This window comes from Eleutherodactylus coqui, chromosome 6, assembly GCF_035609145.1.
Source record: "Eleutherodactylus coqui strain aEleCoq1 chromosome 6, aEleCoq1.hap1, whole genome shotgun sequence".
NCBI lineage: Eukaryota > Metazoa > Chordata > Amphibia > Anura > Eleutherodactylidae > Eleutherodactylus > Eleutherodactylus coqui.
In genome coordinates, this window is record NC_089842.1 from 158,420,706 (window position 1) to 158,442,415 (window position 21,710).

Consider the following 21,710-nt stretch of genomic DNA (forward strand, 5'->3'; position numbering starts at 1 on the left):
GCAGTTAATAGGTTTTGCCCAGACTGAGCAGTAGATTACATGCAGGTATATACACTACTGTATAAAAGGTTTAGGCAGGTGTTGAAAAAAATCCTGCAAGGCAAGAATAGTTTTAGAAAATGGAAGGTGTCTGATCTGCTGCAGAAAATATTTGGCGCCGGACAATGACCCCAAACATACAGCCAATGTCATTAACTACAACATACAAGTGATTCGTTCTGCAAGTTTAGAAAAAACTCCCCGCAGAGTTCCTTCAAAACTGTGTGCAACTGTACCTAGAAGAATTGATGCTGCTTTGAAGGCAAAGGGTGGTCACACCAAATATTGATTTAATTTACATATATATTTTAGTCATTCACTTTGGATTTTGCTTAAAAAACAAAAACAAAACACCACTATTAACCCTTTGCAATCCAATTTTGGATTCAGGGTTTCCTAGGGGGCTTTCTCTTTCTGCCATTATACAATAGCGCTGTCTGCTGGCTCAAGCCAGTACTGCGGTATGGGACATGCTGGAGAGGCCCCCAACAACAGAGTGGCCAGTAATATACAGTAAGAATACCCTGCCGAACATCTTCCAACATCGGAGCTGTACAGCCTTCAATCAGAATGTCTTCAGATGCCAGACAGTGGATTGGAAACGGTTAACACTTCTATTTTTGAAGGCATTCTTACTTTGCAGTATGTTTTCCACATACGCCTAAACCATTTGCACAGTACTGTATAATGCTGCATACATAAGTTAGCTGTAAGCCATACTTACAAATCTGGGGGGCTGTTTGCAGCCTCGAGGCTCGATCTCTAGAGATTTATTAAACAAATAGTCTGTGAAATCTTTCTCCACGGTGTTTCCCATAGGGTTTAGATTCTCAAAGAACCTCTGTAATTAGAGAAAAGCAACACATCAGGACAGCCATATGTGCATGCACAGAAATTCATGTTAAGAGTTTCTGCATGTGTATGCATGCTAAAATTTTCTATTTGTTCCTACCCGGATGTCTGCTTCAACCCGTAAACAATAAGGCTGGTTTTGGTACTGCTGGATCTCCCCTGTGATTTCAGCCACTTTTCGTCTCTTGCTGAAGTTGATCAATTCTTTGCCATGTCTCTTCAGGAAGTCTGGGTTCCCTTCTTCAGTTTTCAGTATATTTGTTAAATATATTCCTAGATTAAAGATTTAGAGTATATATTTCAGTTTGACACACATCTGTCCTTTAGAAGAGGCTGAACAGAACTTTTCATATATGCTCAGGACTGGTCGACGATAGCTCATCAGTGAGGGTCTCTGGCTCGAAATCCCTGACGATCAGCTGATTCTCGGATATACTGTCCGTACAGAGAGCACTGGAAGTAAATAGCACTGTCCTCATTGCAGTGGCCCAGTTTAATACTACAGACACAGCTCCCAGTGCAACCAACGGGAGCTGTGCCTGTAGTACCAAACTGGACAACTGCAATATGGACAGCACTAGTTGCTTCCAGTACGGTTTGTTTTGGCAGCAGGCCAACGAACTCAGGAATCAACTGATCAGCAGGATCCCAAGTGTTGGAACCCCCACGATCAACTATTGATGACCTGTCCTGAGGTTCTCTAGGTCTGACAGTAATAGCTGCTGGTCCATGTGCAGTTATCGGGACCTGAACCACTCAGGTCCTGATTATTGCGCATAAGCCAGAGGCTATTACTGTCACATCTGAACATTCCCTGCGATTGCTCGGGGAAGGTGAACCAGAAATATACAGTAGCTCTGCAGATTGGTACATTTGCTAGCTGCCATATATAATACTTCTAAAAAGAGGTCAAGAAGGGGTTAAAATATTGCAAGGCCACAACTCTGCATCTGATGCGGCTGCCAATAAGGAGATACAATAATCCAAATCTTCTGATGTCATGCATGTAAATAAGAGAACTAAGACTTCTCCGCTTATGAAAACGGACATTCCAGGAGAGCAGAAGAGTAATTTTTAAGAGCTAGAAGGGGGATAGAGCTGCATCTTTCAGTTCAGGAAATCGGGGGAGGAGGAATCGGTAAGGTGGACATACCAAAAAAAGGCACACAAGGTGGATTGATTGACTTGAGTTTTGCCAAATACTTCTTGAAGTGATCCTGACTAAGCTCCACTGCTTCATCGAGTATTCTCTTCTTCCTTTCTTGTAACGCCTGTGGATGATAAACATACATAAATCCCACCGTCACCAGCTTCATATGATCCAAAGTGGCTGATAAATCCATCACTCACCTCGAAGGTGTGATCCAGCCGATATACAGGGACAGAGTTCACTGCACTTACAATTTCCAAAACCCCATTAAAATTATTCAAATCCTGGAAAACCTGAAGAATTTCGATAATTCGACTAAAAACGGCCACCCGTTCCTCAAAGTTCTCAGTCTCCACGAGACACCTAGTCAACAAGATCAAATAAATGCAGATGAACGTGTATGATATATGGAGACTGCACAGGTTCAGAATAAGGTCTAGTTTCACAGCGCACACAATTTTACGCAATTTTTTTTTTCAGATAAGAAGATTTGGCTCAGATTTTTCCAGGCAAAGTTGGGGAAAATGTAGCATTGCATGCCTGCTATTCGTATAAAAGACCATGCATGGAGTGCGAAGTCCTCCGGTGTGGAAGCCATACTCAGAGTGGCTCTCCACCACACGCCCAGTCCGTGTGCTGGGTAGAAGATCGCAGATCTGCATGCTCTATTCTCGTGCAAGACTCACATGAAAATAGAACATGCTGCGGGGTTTCTGTCTTGCAGCATCAATCTGCCATGTAAATACACCCAATGTTATGACGTATAAGCAGAACCTACTTCTCAAACCAAAGGGTGAGGTTTGTGGTGTGCCGAATCATCTTCAGCAAGTTAGGAGAGTGGATTTCCTTATCTTCTTTTGTCCACACGCTGCCTACAAGTTCTGACGGCTGCACAGCCCTGAAGAGAAGTTGGAGCATAAAGTTACTGAAATACAGAACAGAGCTGATTGGTACAAGGCAAAAAACTCACCCAGATCTCATGATACCTTGTTTGTGGCCAGGTATCACGGTTAGGAGTACTGGCCTCAAGGATATAGCGTAACAGTAAGACAACTTGCCTAATATTGTGGGCTATGCAGGAAGCCGGGATGCAATGTGTGTTCAGACACCTTTCTATTGCAGAGAACTGCAATTTGTTATTTTTTTGAAATTTGGCCTACAGTAGCTCTTCTCTGGGATCAGACCAGAGAGACTATACTTCATCTACCATGTGCATCAATGAGTCTTGGGTGTCATGACCTTGTTACTGGTTTACCTGTTGTCCCTCCTGTTGACATTTGGTAGGTACTAACTACTGCATAACCGGAACATCCCACAAAACCTGTTGTTTTGGAGATGCTCTAACCCAGCTGTCTAGCCATCACAATATAGCCCATGGTAAACACACATGTGGTTTTACAGCGATCTACCATAGTTGGTGTGCTAGCTGCAGAATTGCAGCAATTTGCGACAAGACAACACCATGTGAAAAAAACAACTTCATTTTATGGCTGATCGGTGCATTCCAGTGAAATATCCACTTAAACTGACACTTGGCCACAACCCTCCTGACTACCTGATGCACACGGTGCATTACTATGCATCATTAGTCAATGATGCTATATACTGCTGTGATTAGTCAAATTCTGCCCAATCAGAGCAGTATGTGGTGTCTTGGACTAATGTCGCATACAAGTGCGCAGTGTGCATTAGGTAGTCAGAGAAGCTTTGTGGCCATCTTTATTTGCTCAGGACAGGATGGTTACTTTGTGAGCAATCAAACTGTACCAAAGAAATCTTTAAGGAAGTTTGTGTCTCTTCTTGAAAATAGTTGGATTCCCCAGGAAGTTACAATTCTGGAGTAACTTTTCTTAGACTGTTTCATTGTGTCGTTCCGTTATTCCTCTTTGAAAAGTATGAAAATATTTGATAACTGGGTGTTACCATTCCCACTGGTCAATAATCGGTATACCTACATAGTCTGGGAGTATCAGCAATGACTGGACACTGTCAATGTACATGGAAACACTCTAGACAAAGGGTATGTTAACTTACAGTTGTCAATTTTTTCATGCCAAGAGGAACAGAGCAGCACAATGAAGTGTTATAGTAATAACATATGCATTCCATTATATCTATATATACACATGCGTTTCTCACATCGGCCTAGGCAAACTCATTTTATTTATACATCTGTCTATCTTCCTTCTTAGAAAATAGCTAGCAGCTAAGTGGTTAATTTGTTCATCTTAAACACTTATGTACAGCGCCTTCCAGAAAATAAGACCAACCCCAATAATAAGCCCTACCCTGATTTGTAGCAGGGGAGGGCTTGAAATATAAGCTCTTCCCCAAAAATAAGTCCTAGCTACACTACATGGATAAAACCCCCCAAAAAACACAATACTCACCTAGTAGCCAGCGTTCGAGTCTCTCGCGCTGGGCTGCGGCGCTGCTGCAGGCTTCCGTGTAGTCCTGAACGCCGACAGAGCATTTCTTCCTGGTAGCGGGGATTGAATACCCTGCGCTCCAGCAAGCGATTACTCTGATTAGCAGAGTCGGCGCTTGATGAACCAATCACAGCTATTCAATTAATGTCCGTGATTGGCTGACGCTGCAGCCCACTGCAAGGGACCCGAAATCCGGCTACTAGGTGAGTACTATAAGACAACCCGAAAATAAGACACTGACTCTTTTGGGGCAAAAAATTAATAAAAGACAGTGTCTTATTTTCAGGGAGACAGTATTAGATTCTAATGCTGTAACTCCTACACACAGTTCCCAGGCATAACATTGCTCTCCATATGTCTTTCTCATCAGAAGCCCTGGGAGCCCACCCTCATAGGGGGTATGAGCAGCCCCCTCTTATCTTCGCCCTTCTTAGGCTAAGCAGTTATATTAATAAGTCTATTCTAGTTTTGTTGATAAGAAATCATGTATTTAGTAGTAACACACACCCTAAGGCGTTAACATGTGTCAGTCATTACAAATTAAGCCAATCATTCTGATTTCAGGGGGGTATGTAATTCTGCTGCTGCATCATTTGGGGTACCATAATGATGTTAATAAATCAGAAGCATACTGATGATTGACCAGCATTGTGTCAGTTTCGGTGTGACCCTGCATACATGCACTTATTATAACAACGAATTTGGAGCAGAACAGTGAATTCAGAGGGATACGATTTATCTCCATAATAGAAAAAAAAAACTCCAAAATTGTTATTTCATGAAGATGGCAAGTATTTAATACAGACGTGTCAGAAGAGCCAACAGCTGCTCTAGAAATAAATTCTATGACAGATACAGCAGTGCATTAGGACATGTTGAGGTAGCTGGTACTGCAGCTCTAACCGAGCTCAGCAACATTCATATACAATTAGGCTGAGCTGCATTACCACTGAATAAACTGTTATGCTGTCTGGAACACATTGAAAGTGCCTGTTCATTTTGCTGATTGCAGCCCTTCAAATGGCACATTTATTGCCTGTCCTAAAGATAGATCATCATTTGAAATTCCCAGGAAGCTACATTTATATATCTGTGTATCCAGAAGGAGAGGAGGCTTTTAAAGGCTACATTGATGGACAATTTCTACATTTCTGCACAATTCTATACTGGCTTAACGGGTTGGCATTACTACAGTACTTCTATGAAGAACTGCTTACCTGTACAGATCAGACTCTATGAGAGTCAGCTGACGAGCGATCTCTATAGGATGTAAGGTCATCAGGTCAAAGGTCTCACACTGACCAGAACGACTTATGTGCCATTCAATAGGAGGAGGGGGACTCTCAAACGTAATATTGTGGCTGACACCATTTGCCTGAGCTTGTTTTTTGCGCCTGATGATTTTGGCGATGGATTCTACCCATTTCTTCATGGATTTTCCTAAACAGAAGAGAAAAAATTAAAAATTTTGGAAAACAGAATCTCTCTCAGGTGAATCACTATGAAGCAACTGATTTATTTTGAGAGTGGGGAGAGAAAACACATCAATTCTGCCATTTTTTTTTTTGCTTACAGCCTCAATCATACAGCATAAATGACACAATATAAATTTTTCTGCAGGTCAGTACGATTACAACGATGCCAAAATTATTATTTTTTTAGGTTTTTCCACTTTTGCACAATAAAAACTTTTGAAATTAGAATTATTTTTACATCATTGCATTCAAAGCTTTATGAGGGCTTGTTTTTTGCAGCACAGGTTGTTTTTATTGGTACCATTGTAGGGTATATATGGCTTTCTTTGATTACTTTTATTGCACTTTTTGGGAGGTAAAACGAACAAATTAATCATTTCGCCTTTCTTTTTTTTTTAATGGTTTTTGTTGCGCAGGATAAATAGTGTGCTCAAATGATAGTACAGGTTATTACAGACACAATGATATTAAATGTGGGGTTTTTCTCTTTAATTTTTTTTATACACATGGGGAATAGATTGCGGCAAGTAGGGGGTTAATAGAGGGGGTCACTGTCCTCATGTAGCCCCGCTGTTGCAGTGGGAGTCTGGCTATGAGTAATAGCCGACTCCGATGCGGGATGGCGTGGGCTCACCTCTGACCCCGCACCATGCACATGACTTAAGGTTGCGTTAAGTATCACACTGCCATGACGTAACCTTATGTCCTGTGGAGTTTACTGGCTTAGAGTACATAAAATAAAGATATCTTATACCTAAATGAGACAGGAAGAAGATGCATTAAATTACAGTGGCGCATGTTATGTCATTGTCATGTGTTTTAGAAACTTACGTCACTCGTCACCTTTTGATTGAATTACCATAAATCAGTATTTTACGCCAACACTAAGTTGCACAGAACGGCACCTCCATACGTCATCATGTATGCTCCTCCAGGACGGCACCTCCATACATGGCGTCATGTATGGAAGTATCACCCTCGAGGAGCATACACGTCATCACAAAGAGGCTTGCTGCGTCTTTCAGCAGTCTTAAGGGCATGGAGTAGATACCAGGACACTGACCATTACAAGAGCCATAGAAGGGCATCAACGCAGCATTAGGCCCAAAACACATAAATCAGGTGTGCTGCACGTGCGCCAATGTTTTGTCATGATTTGCACACGAATTTTGTCTCATTTCCCTTAGATAATCTGTCCCTCTATTCTTTTATAAGGCTTTACCTTTAACACTGGAAATAAAGGTCTCCAACTGCTCAAGAAGCTCCAGGTCTCTCTCAAAGTCATAGAAATGATGTTCAACCCAGTGCCGAAATACATTTAATACCCTGCAAGAGACAAAAAAAAAGTCAGTACAGAGCATGTAAAAGTCTAGCAAGAATACCATGTTCTTACATTCTTATTTCTTAGCTCCCAAAGGGATTAACACAGCTGCTCGTTTCCATATTGGAATTATATACATACAAATAGATTTCTTATTACAACAGCCTTACACATGCCCATACGACAGATCAGGGAGGGGCGCTAATCAGAAAGCGTGCCAGCCTCAGGGCTTCTGCAGTCATGTTACCAGCAAAAGTAATTAAGAGGGGGTGTGCAGTAAATAAAACTTGTTATACACACATTGAAAAATTTGGCAACTTTTTAGTTCACTGTCTAAATTCCTCCCATTTTAAAATCCGCTTGCTGTCAGTGAATGAGTTTATATTATAAAGCTGAGAGGCAATACAGATGTAGCCTGGCGCAAATAACTTAGTAGGAATATTAGATATGTGCAACTGGGTCAGCTGGATAGATTTTCAGCTCGTGCATGTAAGCAAATTACAACAAGCAGAGATCTTAAAAATGTTTAGGAACTGAGACAAAGTATATTAAAGAGTTGAAGAACTTTGTAACCATGTAGTGAAATAATTAATATACAAAAAATTGACAATCCCTTTAAAGAAAACATCTGCTGAAAAGATAGTCAGATGGGCCAGATGAAGGCGCTGATCAAGTACCACAACACATAGCCAATCCATAAAAACATTGTACCTGAACCCTACTCTCTCTTCAGCAGCGCTCAACAGCCCCATCATTATATGTTTTAGCCCACATTCAGTATATGTAGTGCACCGTAACATCAGGACAGCTCAGCCATATGTGCACAGACATATATGGATACAGATCTTAGCGGTCGAGCGTCACAAAGCAGAACTGAAAACCCACCTGAGTTGCACTGGCTGAACGTATTCTTTGCGGAATCTTTTAAGGTTAGCACTGATTGGCTGTTCTCCCTTCTCTATCGCAATTCTGTCCGCTTCCGTGGGTTCTGGATCTGGAATTTCAAATCTGCAGAAGAGCAATTAACTAATTTTATTACATTATTTTTGGAACATTGCAAGACAATACTTGAGACTATTCGGAGAATTTAAAAGGTTATTTCAGTAACTACAGTGTTTGGGCAGGATCATTTCAGGCTTCCAGCCTCTGGATACAAGCCCAAATGTTTTCATTCATGACAACATATAGATCCTAAAAAAGGGCCAGAATTTGGTAGACAACGTACACTGCTCAAAAAAATTAGGGGAACATTTAATCATCACTGTATAAAACCAAGTCGCTTAATTTTCAGGAATATCAATATAAGCGATTGTGAACCAATTTTGTCTGCTTTGGTGCATATGGAAGTGACAAAAGGAGAGGTAACAGCAAGACAACCATCAAATAAAGGGAATGGGTCTTAGGGATGGTGCCCACAGTGATCATCTCCTTATCCTTCCTGACTGATTCTTCCCCATAAGGTTGCACGAATAGTTTTGCCCATCTAGGATGGCACATCCATATGTGCCATCACAAGAAGGTTTGCTGTGTCTCCCGGCAGTGTTACAAGAGCAGATACCAGGACACGGACTGTTACATGAGGCGAACCATAGAAGGGCATCGACCGAGCATCAGGACTGGCAGGAGCGCTGCCAGGATCCTACATACTGAGCTTCAGCGGCTACCGGACTACATGTTTCTGAGCAAATGGTCAGAAGCAGACTCCATGGAAAAATACTATTGATGACCTATCCTCAGGATAAGTCATCAACAGTTGATCAGATAGGGGCTGTCGCTCAGGACTCCGACCAATCAGCTGAGCGGGTGCATGCCGTCAGCGCCACAAACACACAGAGGTCGGGGAGCAGAAGCAGAGTAAGTTTCCACCCCAAACTTTGTGTAGTAGCCGGAGCTTGTAACTGCAGGCAGGGCTCCCGTTGATTTCATTGAGGATAGGTCATCAATAGTATTTTCCACAGAAAATCCCTTTAAGATATAGCCTATAGGGGATTCATAAGAGACTGGTTTGGAAAGCACTGAATTAGAACATAGGAGATGGGACAGTGGGGTGGGGAGAGGGTGGGGGGGGTGTTTCTGCCAATACTCTAAGAAATACAATCAGTCCTGAATAGGATGCTGTGTTTAAAAGGGAATCGGTCAGCTTGAATACGTTGTCCAGACTGCAGGTATTGTTATAGAGGCGGAGGAGCTGAGCAGATTGTATATAGTTGTGTTTGAAATGATTTAGTATAACTTGCATTTAATTTACAACTCTGCTTTTTCTGAGCTTTGAGGTCCAGCGGGCAGTCCTATCCGTCATTGACAGCTGTGCATACAGGAAGAGCTGTCAATCCCTGATAGGACTGCCCGCTGGACCTTTAGGCTCAGAGAAATAAATGAATAAAATACAAATTATACGGAATCTTTTCCCATAAAACCATATATTACTCATCTCCGCTCCTCCTGCTCTATAACATCATGCCTGCAGATGGGATTGCATTTTTAATATGACATGTTTCCTTTAAAGGGGTTGTCCCGCGCCGAAACTGTTTTTTTTTTTTTTTTTCAATAGCCCCCCCCCCGTTCGACGCGAGACAAACCCGATGCAGGAATAAAAAAAAATAAAAAAAAACAGGCAGTACTTACCCGAATCCCCGCGCTCCGGCGACTTCTTACTTACCTAAGTAAGATGGCTGCCGGGATCTTCACCCTCGGTGGACCGCAGGTCTTCTGTGCGGTCCATTGCCGATTCCAGCCTCCTGATTGGCTGGAATCGGCACACGTGACGGGGCGGAGCTACGAGGAGCTGCTCTCCGGCACGAGCGGCCCTATTCAGAAAGGAAGAAGACCGGACTGCGCAAGCGCGTCTAATCGGGCGATTAGACGGCACCATGGAGACGAGGACGCCAGCATCGGAACAGGTAAGTGAATAACTTCTGTATGGCTCATAATTAATGCACAATGTACATTACAAAGTGCATTAATATGGCCATACAGAAGTGTATAGACCCACTTTGTTTCGCGGGACAACCCCTTTAAGTAAATAGTAGGGCATTAATGTCTATGGTGGGAAAATCCCTTTAACCCTTACTTAAAACATTTTTAAAGAGAACAAAGTTACATTAGGAAAGATTGACCAATAATCAATATAGGGCAGCCGAAAAGTCCATTTACACTGCAAGCTAAACCAGAAAGGGCATGCGATGAGCAGTGAAGTAGCAATCATATCGTTCGCTTGACATGCATTGTAATTGCGTCGTTTCGATCATTCATAACCACATCTTTAGTCAACACTTCTGCTACTTCTTTTTAGTAAACCAATCATTTCAATGCCCGTTAATAGCAAAGAATTTGCAACAAACAATTTTTTTAGGCCCACTTGAAAGATCTGATCAGCGAGAATGTAACAATTGATCATTTATGCCTAAAGGCCCATTTAGACAACGATTATCGCTCAAAATTCGCTCAAAAGCCGTCTTTTGAGCGATAATCGTTGTGTGTAACTGCTCTTACATCGTGCAGTTTTCATTAAGCCGTCACTCATCGTTGTCTTGCAGCATGCTGAAAGACAACAATGAGCCTTATCAGGGATTCACAGACGGATAAAGCTGATACTATTGTTTCAGCTGTATCCAGCTTCCTGACGACAGCTGGGTATGAAGAACAGAGTGGTCCAGCTCTGTTCTCCATACCTGGCACGGAACGCTTGGCTGTATACCAGCCGAGCGCTCCATGCAGAGAACAGCTGCATGCAGAAGGCAAGCGGGGACACCCTGCTTGTCCTCTGCATCCTCCACTCAGAGCGCTCGGCTGCTTAACAGCCGGGCGCTGGAGCGGGGAACAGCTGGATGCAGAAGACAAGCGGGGACACTCCACTTGTCTTCTGCATCCTCCGCTGGGCCTAAAAAAAAAACAGTGCGTTAAAAGATGGGGATTCACTTTAAAAATCAGCCAAGGATTGCTGTGAAGGTCTTATTTTCAGGCTTATATTACATGTTGAATGAGTTTGTGAATTAAATGAATATTTACTTGCCTTTCAATCAGCAAACTCAGTAACTCCTGTGGCTTACAAAAAGAGCGATACGTTGTTAGAAAAGTGCGAACAAAGTTAGGATCTGGGAGAAACAAGAAATTAAACAAGAGATTAAAATTATCCCCATCATTGGACACAAAGCGGATTTATCTTGCGTCTTTGACATTGCAGGGAAGAGAACCTACCTGCATACATGTGATATGTCAACCTCTCAATGAGTTTCACCACCGTCCCTCCCTTAATAATGGGAATTCCTCCCCTACTTTGCACATTGTCTTCAAAAACAATGTTCTCTTCCGAATCCTCTTCAACAAAGCGGTAAACGTCCGGACTGGGCAAGTGCAGGGGCTGCTCGTTCTCCTCCTGAATTAGCACCGAGTCCAGCATTCGGTCCAGCGTGCTGCGGTACTGCAATGAAATCAGAGCCGCCATCCAGTTGTTTTTTTCTTCAGCCGATTTGGCCGCAAAGATGACACTGTTCTCGTCTTTTGAGAGCAACTCAAAAACATGCTTGCAATCACACGCGTCTTCCCGATCAATAACCTGCACCTTCCTCATGATGAATTTCTCCTTCAGTCGATACTCAGCAGTGCTGTATCCAGGAATTCGGGACTGGCCATGATTCGTTTTGCAGCTGATCATCAGACCATCAAAAAGGAAGATGTGCCGTTCGTGTTTGGCGCCCACCCTGATTAGGGAACCTTCCATAATAAACTCATTGCAACATTGCCCAATGTCTTTGCCCTCCCAACCATCAATGTTTTTTTGAATTTCGTTCATTTTCTTAATAGCCAGGTGTTTGCTGCGCATTTGACTGTTGTACAAGCGGCAAATGGTTTCTCTGAAAAAACAAGCAATTTAGGTGATCAGACTTAAAGAAATAAAAAAATGTTAAATTAAAGCACCATATAGAATAAAACAGCTGAGGGTATGTTCTATTATCCGTTGCTGGGAAAGCTGTGTGACTACTATGGCTGACATCACAGTTCTAAACTTGGTTGCTATACAAAGTTACACTAGAATGACTGTCATTACTTGGTTGCTATACATAGGAGACAAAACTAGTTCTGCAATGACGAATACCCCAACTGCTGCATAACTAACCTAACTTACTAGGCAGGACACTAGCAGTTATTAACGCTAGTGTTTAACGTATTTCATAGTAGTTTAATTTCTCTTTTACAGACTGACGCTGGCTGAACACGAGCGATCCGAATTGCGCATGCGGGCGTCCTGAGCGGAATCCAGCTATGATCACAGCCGGCAGCCCAGCATACCTCGTCTTTTCTGTAATGCAGATGACCGCAGGCGTTCACTGTCGGTCATGCGCAGTATAGATTTTTTTTTTTTAAATACGCGTTTTTCCCACGTTGTCGTAAGGCAAAGACACGGGTACCCACTTAATATCCGCAATATCAACTGCGGATGGGCTGTGGGTCAGACTCTTTCCATTGACTTCAATGGAAGCAGTTTGCGCGGAGCCCGCAGCAAAATAGAACATGCTGCGATTTTTCCTGCACTCACGGAAATTGCAATTATTTTTCACGGGTGTGAAGGAAAGGGCAATTTCCCATAGCATGTTTTAAACAGTATTTGCTACAGATCCTCCGTGCAGACGCAGACCGCGGATTTCGCCGCAAATGTGCTTTGTGTGTAGCCGACCTGACAAAGAAAGTCACTTTTTTTTTTGTAAGTTCTCTTTTTATTAAAGAGCATTCATAATATAGAAGTGACACCCCCTGAAGGGGATCAGGTATGTGATGAGATTTGTTTTTGAGGGGACATAGCTTTAAGAGGGTTTTAATCAGATAATTTTAGGGTTAAGTTAAAGAATCCCCAGCAGAGCGCCCGATGGCCCGTTTAAAGTAAATATATATTTTTAATGTTATAGCTATATATTTTTCATTTTTAACTCTTCCCTGGAAGCCATGTTTAACCCCTTTGCATATATTTACGGCATAGTAACGGCTCAGAAGGTAAGACATCGGCAGCAGAAGACGGCTGTAGAATACAGCTGGGCTTCCTCTGTAAAGGTGGTGATTGGTGCCAACTCCAATCCCAATTGTTTAAACCCTTAAGATGTAAAGAGTCAAAAGTAATCATGGTATAACACGAGTCTAACAGAGAGAGATAGCTATAATGAATGGGAGTTAAGAGGCACTCCATTTTTTAAAATTCAATATGTAGCTATCCCCCCAGTATATACACGTGAGCTAGGGTTACCTTGTTCTTTTATCTAAAACTCCGGGCCTCTTCCTCCTCAGATGGTCATGTGATCTCAATTCTGACCAACTCAGATTTACTTAGGGTTAAGTATTCAGTTACTAGTCAATGTCTCAGTTTGTGTTATGCTATTGCAAGAATCCTACCACAGAAACTGCCCGGAGGGGGACACAGGCACTCCTTTCACAGTTACTGATGATGATCACACAGCTCCTATGACACAGTTATAATAGAGGAGATGACAGCTCATGCTCCTGACTGTATACTTATGGGCTGTAGCTTTTTTAGGTGAATATAGAAAGTAATAATAATTAGGCAAAAATGGTATAGCTTCTAGCTAATGCATCATGGGATTTATTTGAAAGCGAAAAATCTCACTAGCAAGATGGTGCTTGATAAGTATCAGACAGGAGCATGCACTGCATGGAAAATGCTACAATACACAGAGGAGATCTCCAGAGTGTGGAAGGCAATCAGGTAAGGGGGGTAAGGGACGGTAAAATGTGTTAACCGAAGTGGCCCTTTAACCCATTCCAATCCACTATCTGACGACATTCTGATTAAAGGCTATACAGCTCCAATGCCGGAAGACGTCCGGCAGGGTATTCTTACTGTATATTGCCGGTCGCTCTGTTGTCGACGGCCTCTCCAGCATGTCCTATAGCACAGTACTGGCTCAAGCTAGCAGATGGTGCCATTGTATAATGGCAGAAAGAGAAAGCCCCCTAGGAAACCCTGAATCCAAAATTGGATTGCAAAGGGTTAATGGTCAGAGCAATGTTATTTATTATTATAGTTTGTACAAAGATATAGAGTACAGCTCCTTCCCCGAAGACTAAGGAGTGTCAGGGAAGCTGCACAAAACCCCCCCAAAGATCTGTGTGTATAGTATGACAAAGCTGTTGTCTTCTTGGAAGTCTAGATTAAGCAATATTGTACATTTCTCAATTATCTCTATGCCCTCTAACTATGAGATGCATCTGATGACTCAGTCTACACAGCAAAGCTAAAAACTGAGCTGCAGAAAAACGGGCAATGTTTAATTGTCTATGTAATGCATTTCCATGAAAGTACATTACCTCTGTGCATCTGTTTTAGCCTCAGCTGCAATGGTTTTTGGGGGCTTTTTGTCCTGACTATGCTTAGTGCTTTTTAAGAAAAAAATCTCAATTTCACTTACCCAGGCCGGCGGCGCGGCGAATGCTTATTGTAAATACGTTCCATGCTACATCGAAGGTTGAGCAAAGTGGTGATGGCTTGTTTCAGGCACTCTCTGTCCTCTTGGTCTTCACTCCTTTCTTGTAGTAACTAAATATTAGGGGAAATGACAGTGAAGATTTTTCCAACACATAGAAAAAACAAAAAAAGGGATGAAACAGACCAATTTACCATCGCACAAAAAAAAAAAAAAAAAAAAAAAAAAAGGGTCTTTATGAAATAAACATCACTAGGGTTCATCTACTAGCATAAAAGTGCCCAAAATAGCCTTAAAGGGGTTGTCCCGCGCCTAAACGTTTTTGTTTTTTTTTCAATAGCCCCCCCCCCCCCCCCCCGTTCGGCGCCAGACAAACCCGATGCAGGGGTTAAAAAAGAAAACCGGATAGTGCTTACCTGAATCCCCGCGCTCCGGTGACTTCTTACTTACCTTGTGAAGATGGCCGCCGGGATCTTCACCCTCGGTGGACCGCAGGTCTTCTGTGCGGTCTATTGCCGATTCCAGCCTCCTGATTGGCTGGAATCGGCACGGGGCGGAGCTACGAGGAGCCGCTCTCCGGCACGAGCGGCCCCATTCAGAAAAGAAGAAGACCGGACTGCGCAAGCGCGTCTAATCCGGCGATTAGACGCTGAAAATTAGACGGCTCCATGGAGACGAGGACGCCAGCAATGGAACAGGTAAGTGAATAACTTCTGATAACTTCTGTATGGCTCATAATTAATGCACAATGTACATTACAAAGTGCATTAATATGGCCATACAGAAGTGTATAACCCCACTTTGTTTCGCGGGACAACCCCTTTAATCAATTTTGGTACAAAAAAGAATTAGGTTTGGCTTTTTTTTTTGTTTCTACAAACTGATTATTTCTAGTAGAAATGAAATATTCCCACTTACCTCCAATAATTCAAAATAGTGCAAACAATGGTAAACGGGAACCAGCATTAGACGTGGGAGGACATATCTCACCGCTTCTTTAAAACCTTCTGAAATTGACTGCAGGGGAATAAAAAAAAAAATCTGAATCTCAGTAAGGAGCTCAGTGCATATGTTAATGATATTTAAAGGATATATCAATCATGGCGCCATTGTATAAATGGCAGAAAGAGAAAGCCCCTAGGAAACCATGAATCCAAAATTGGATTGCAAAGGGTTAAAGGGAGCAGAAGAAAAAGCTTAAAAGGGGTTTTACCATGGCTATAAAAACTTCTCCAGCAGCTGGGCTCATTATAAAAAATAGATCATATTCCCCTTGGACTCCTGGAGCGGAGCTGAACGGCTCACATTTCCCCGGCCTTGGCTTCCGGGTAGAGGGACGGATGGAAGAACAGGATTGCTGGCCAATCAGAGGCCACAGCGTCACAGTCCGGACTCCTGGCATCAGCGCTAATATCCTGGATGCCATGAGTTTTGGGATGTGATGCAGCAGCGGTCATGTACTTTCACCCAGCAGTCTACCCTGGCACCGGGGAAATTGAGAGACGCTCGGCTCCGCTTGTCTGAGGAGAGAGAAGCATGATCTATTTTTCTTATTTTATAACAGGCCCAGCTGCTGGAAAAGTTTTTAGAGTGATCATAAAGCACATAATTGCAAGATCAGAGCACACCAGGTCTGTTTGCAGCCTTAGGTATGCATAGGAGCAGTAGACCACATGGCAATTCTTTAAAAAAATCCCATACAGATAGGAAATTTGGGTGTCCAAGCCTTATGGGCATGCCATGTATTTAGGACCGGAAAACCTGTTAAAGAATACCTGTTAAGAAACTGTAACAAAAGAAATGCGTTACCTGGAAATATAGAGCAACAGCCGGCTTAGTCATGAGGTTGTTAAAATGTTCTTGGAACTGGGTAGCAAGGATGTCCTGGGACAGGGTTTCATAAGGGTCAAAGGCCTGCTCCTAAGGGAAAAGCAGGGGAGGTGGTTAGATATTGGGATCAAGTGGTGTAATAGCAAACAGATCAATTTGAAAATCAGATCAATTAGATCCCATAAATTATACAACCATAACGAAGCAGCACATGCATGGACAGCGGCTGTTCCTTACCTCGGCTAAATCTTCAAAGCAGCTTCCTACCAGGGGATGTGGACTACATTCATCCGTCATCTCCACCGTGTCCTCAATCAGACCCAAGAGCTTCACAGTTAATTCATGAATGTCCAGAATGTTACTGAAGATGATGTCTGTGTCCTGTGAGAAGACACATTATGGATATCAGCACCACAACACACAAGAGAGGCCGATTATAGGCTCTACGATTCTGAAGACTTCAGAGCGGTAATCTCCCAGCATACCTTGCTGACTCAACACAGCAGATTTACCAATACAGTCTATCATACAGACAGACTAGACATTATAAAAACACACCAGATTTATAACGGTGGCTCTGCTGGATGATAAATGTGGCATATCTCTAGACTGTCTAATCTAACTTTAGACCACCTATTAGTTGGCTTAGTTTATGCCAAATTTTGGCAGAACTTTTGGCGCATGATTCTGCTTTTAGGTCATGGACCCTTTTTCACAAAGCTGTGCCCTTTTGTTGGACGTGGCAAAAAAAAGGGTCTGAAATGTCAAATTTTGAATTATAAATTTGCCCTATTCTCTTCACAGGTTATTTGCATTCTAGGTTTGTTGACCATTTCCAATGGCAACCATCAGAATACTGAATGCAGCTCTCGAGTAGAACACAGGATGAAATTCAGAATCAGTTCAAGATAAATAATGCCATTCATGTACATAGTGACCTGACAAGCAGAATAGTGAATGCAGCTCTGGGAGTATAATACAAGATGTAATATAGTACAAAATAGAATATCTTTACAGTTTTGCATCTAACTATAGTTTTCTGCCCCATAAAGTGGCATTCATACAGAAAACTATATGTTCCATTTACAGCCTAATCAGCCACTTCATAGGAATACTTGCTGTTCTCAGTACAGCTTATCTGAACCTTGGAAGTGCTGATGTCATTCAGCGACATTGAAAGCCACTTTAAACAGTTTAAGCAAACACTTCAAGATATGCAGAGCTGTAAGTAACTAGAAAGGTAAACACTGGAGACCAAAGAGGGAGATTTACCCAGCAGATCCCGCTGCTCTTATGGCGATTCCCCCATATTAGGAGCAGCCATTGATTTCCGTATTGTCTCCTGATATTTTACATAGTTATTAGGTCGCCCCTCAGACATCTTTTTCTAAACAAAATAATCCCAATTTTGATAACATCTCTGTGTATTGTAGTCCACCCATTCGATTACTTTAGTGGCCCACCTTTGTACCCCCCTCAAACTCTGATATGTCCTTCTTGAGTACCGGTGCCCAAAACTGTCACAATATTCTATGTGTGGTCTGACCAGTGACTTGTAAAGAGGAAGAACAACGTTCTCATCATGTGCCTGTAGACCTCTTTTGATGCACCTCATGATCCTATTTGCCTTGGCAGCAGCTGCCTGACACTGGTTGCTCCAGTTAAGTTTGCAGTTAACTAAAAGTCCTTTTCCATGTCGGTGTTACCCAGTGGTTTCCAATTTAGTGTGTAATGGTGACATGCATTTCCTCTGCCCATGTGCATGACCTTACATTTATCAGTGTTAAACCTCATTTGCCACTTTACTGCCCCCAACTTATCCAGATCCAATTGCAACCCCATTCTGTCCTCCCATGTGTTGATATTTTACTGTACAATTATTTTATTCTCATTTTATATACCAACCTTTTATGCGGCACAATATCAAACATTTGGGGAAAAGTCCAGATACACAAGATCCAATGACTCCCCGGTCCAGTCCAGAACTTACCTCCTCTTAGAAGCTGATCAGGTTGGATGACAAGAGCGACTTCTCATAAATCCATGCAGATATGGAGTTAGTGTTATTTTGATTGAGGTACTCTAGGACAACTTCTCTTAGAAGCCCCTCAAACATTTTACCCACAATAGAAGTATTAGGACTCGGTTTTGTTTTTGTTTTTTAATGGAAAAACATTGCAGACTGCGTTATTTTTCTGACAGAATGGAATGAAAGGGAAGCCTTTCCCTTTACTTAGTATTTTTTAAAAACTCTATTGAAATCAATGGGGAAACAACGGATCAGGTTTTTTTTCTCAGTTCTATTTCAGTTTCTCTCCTCCAAGAACGGAGCAGAGACACAGAAACCCTAAACTGAGCCTGAGAGAAACATTATCTCACTTGTGTGCAACAGATGCACACAGCGATTATCAGGGATTGGCTGCCTGCCATTTATTTCCACTATTAGGGAAAGAAAGTACAAGTATCTCATTCACCCTTCACAATCTTGCCTCTGCAGACAGACTACAGAGATTGGAGGAGTATGGTATGAGAATTGCTAGCACTGCTAAGCGCTCCTTAATATGAGTGTTGGAGGTCCCATTCAGAAACTCTGTTGCGGATTTCCGCTAGAAAACAGGGCGCAGAAACGCAGCAAGTAGCGCTATTTCGTCCAGACAACTCCAGCAAAATGTTGGACTACTCGTCGTAAATCAAACGGACCCCACTATAGTCAATGGAGGTCTGTTCGGTTCCGTCATAAATTGGCACGGCTTGGCCATGGGGTCAAATAGTCATTTTCCCGCTGCCAGGTTGCTGATGTGAACGAACCCTTAGATAGTATAGCTTTGCTGTATCTAATCCCACTGATTCCTAGCCAGAGAGATCTGCAACTGGCAGCAAGAGATACAGCGGCAGCAATCACAGTACGGCTGGTGCAGTAACCCTACAATACTCAAAACTAGATCCGTCAGAATTCACAAATCTGCTTGAGGTGCCAGAGTTTCTTTGCGCACCTGACTGGCACCTTGCACACTGTATTTCATGCTCCTGATAAGAAATGTGGCTAGAGTTAAAGCGCATTTACACACACAGATGATTGCTCAAAATTCGTCAGAAACTAACAGTTTTGAGCAATCATTTTGCATAGGTACTAATGGGCTAATCAGCCCTTTAGTACTTCTCATTGCATGTATTCAGAGAACAGTGGGTGGTCTGTTCTCTAAATACATCACTATTGTTCTGTTAAAGAATGTTATCAGCACTGCCCTCAGAGAACTCAGCGTGCGGTCCCTTTCATCAGGGAGGAGGATTTCATGCGGACCTGAAGACAGTGTCACTTTAAACAGAAGATGGCATAGCTGGTAATTCCATACTATACTACAGCTCTAGTATACTAATGATTTCGTACATATACATCCACATTCTGAACTTACATTAGGTGTGAATAGCTTTCTGTTAGCCAGGAACACCTCACGGAAAACCTTAATAATCAGGTTCAGCTCACGCAGATATTGTCTTTCTCCAGCAATTTCCGTCCTGACCAGCTCGTAATAGTTGAGCTCCCCTGTTGAGGAAGGCTCCTCATCGCAGAGTGCCACCAACCCGATGTCGTCATCTTGATCGAACATATCCATCAATACCTGGTGGGAGGAGAGGAGGTATAGTAATTATAATATAGAGTTCTCATTATAAGATTTAGAAACTCTACTCTCTCATGGTGACACACTGCAACAAGAATACATCGGAAAAGTGTACACTCTCTGGAAGTTTTTATTTATTGAAAAAAAAATGCATCATTAGACCCTGAATGTCGCGCCACCGCGCCCCCCACCCCCACCCCCCTTTACCATTTTCGTTTTTTCCTCCCCCCTTAAAAAAACAAAACAAAAAAAGCAGCTCCTTTATTTATCCATCGACGTCGCTGTATGAGGGCTTGTTTTTTACGGGACGAGTTGTATTTTTCAGTGGTGCTATTTAATGTACATTATAATGTACTAAAAAACGTTTTAAAAAAAAGTGGAGAGAAATGGGGGGGGGGGTGGGGGGACGACATTCTGCCATCTTTCAGTGTGTCTGGTTTCTACAGCACACAAACTGCAACAAAAATGTTATAACTTTATTCTATGAGTCACTACGATTACTATGATATCAACCCTGTATAGCCTTTTTTTTTTTTTTCTGTGCAACTTTTATTTTTTTTTATTATTTTCTGCGCGCAATAACTTTATTTTTCCATCGACGTAGTTGTGCAAGGGCTAATTTTTTGCGAGACATCCTGTAGTTTACATTGGGCCATTTCGGAATATATACAGCTTTTTGATCACTTTTTATTGCATTTTTTCTGGGATACAGGGTGACCGGAAAAGTGCATTTCTGGAGTTCTTTATTTTATTTTTCGGACGACGTTCACCGTGCAGGGTTAAATAATGCGCTACTTTCATAAATCGGACTTTTACGTATGTGGCGAAGCCAAATATGCATTTTTGTTTTAGGATTTTGATTTTTTTTTTTTAATTATAGATACAAAAGAGGCGATTTAAACTTTTATTACTGTTACTATATGTAAAAAAAATAAAATTATTGTTCTTGCTTTTAGTTTTTCTTTTTCTTAGCCCTCTTGGGGGACCACAGCTAGCGATGCTTTGATCGCTCCTGCAGTATGATGTAATGCCATAGCATTACATCATACTACAATCCAACAGTCAGTCAATCACGCCACCCGACGGGCCTTTCAGAAGGCCCCCAGCTGCCATGACACCCGCACAGCTACCTGCAATGTCATTGCGGGGGAACCCCATACGGGACCCCTGAACATCGTTCGGGGGACTTTAATGCCGCTGTCAGAATTGACAGTGGCAATTAAAAGGGCAATAGCGCTGATCAGCCGCACAGCTGAATGCAGCTACTGCCAGCGGGTGTCAGCTGTAATAAACAGCTGACACCCGCGCTACACGAAGAGAGGTCTCCCCATGATCTCTCTTCATACATACCCCACCGCTGCAGGATGTAAATGTACATGCTGGAGTGTTAAGGTGTTAAAGAATAAACCAAAAATGTGGGATGTTCATGTACTAACTAATGTTCCCTTTTCTAACTATTGCTGGTTACTGCAGATTTTTCTGCACATTACATGTCAGTCACCTTTGATATGCAAACAATTCAAAAAATCCAAGTGAAATTTATTTACTAAAGTGAGGCGCTGCA

At 42.3% G+C, this 21,710-nt stretch overlaps 1 protein-coding gene across 2 annotated transcripts in view; it reads right to left on the reverse strand.

The window, feature by feature from the left end:
• The window catches only part of SOS2 (SOS Ras/Rho guanine nucleotide exchange factor 2), a 52,489-nt gene that overhangs the window by 8,773 nt on the left and 22,006 nt on the right, over positions 1 to 21,710 (reverse strand). For both annotated transcript variants that reach the window (XM_066608066.1, XM_066608065.1), the window contains exons 5-19: positions 19,940 to 20,146; positions 16,764 to 16,907; positions 16,506 to 16,616; positions 15,615 to 15,713; positions 14,682 to 14,809; positions 11,464 to 12,119; positions 11,279 to 11,360; positions 8,152 to 8,274; positions 7,168 to 7,271; positions 5,688 to 5,910; positions 2,820 to 2,939; positions 2,242 to 2,404; positions 2,045 to 2,162; positions 992 to 1,164; positions 764 to 880 (exon numbers count right to left, since the gene is read on the reverse strand). In XM_066608066.1, the coding sequence (XP_066464163.1) occupies positions 764 to 880; positions 992 to 1,164; positions 2,045 to 2,162; positions 2,242 to 2,404; positions 2,820 to 2,939; positions 5,688 to 5,910; positions 7,168 to 7,271; positions 8,152 to 8,274; positions 11,279 to 11,360; positions 11,464 to 12,119; positions 14,682 to 14,809; positions 15,615 to 15,713; positions 16,506 to 16,616; positions 16,764 to 16,907; positions 19,940 to 20,146 (2,568 nt within the window). The remainder of the gene's footprint in view (positions 1 to 763; positions 881 to 991; positions 1,165 to 2,044; positions 2,163 to 2,241; positions 2,405 to 2,819; positions 2,940 to 5,687; positions 5,911 to 7,167; positions 7,272 to 8,151; positions 8,275 to 11,278; positions 11,361 to 11,463; positions 12,120 to 14,681; positions 14,810 to 15,614; positions 15,714 to 16,505; positions 16,617 to 16,763; positions 16,908 to 19,939; positions 20,147 to 21,710) is intronic.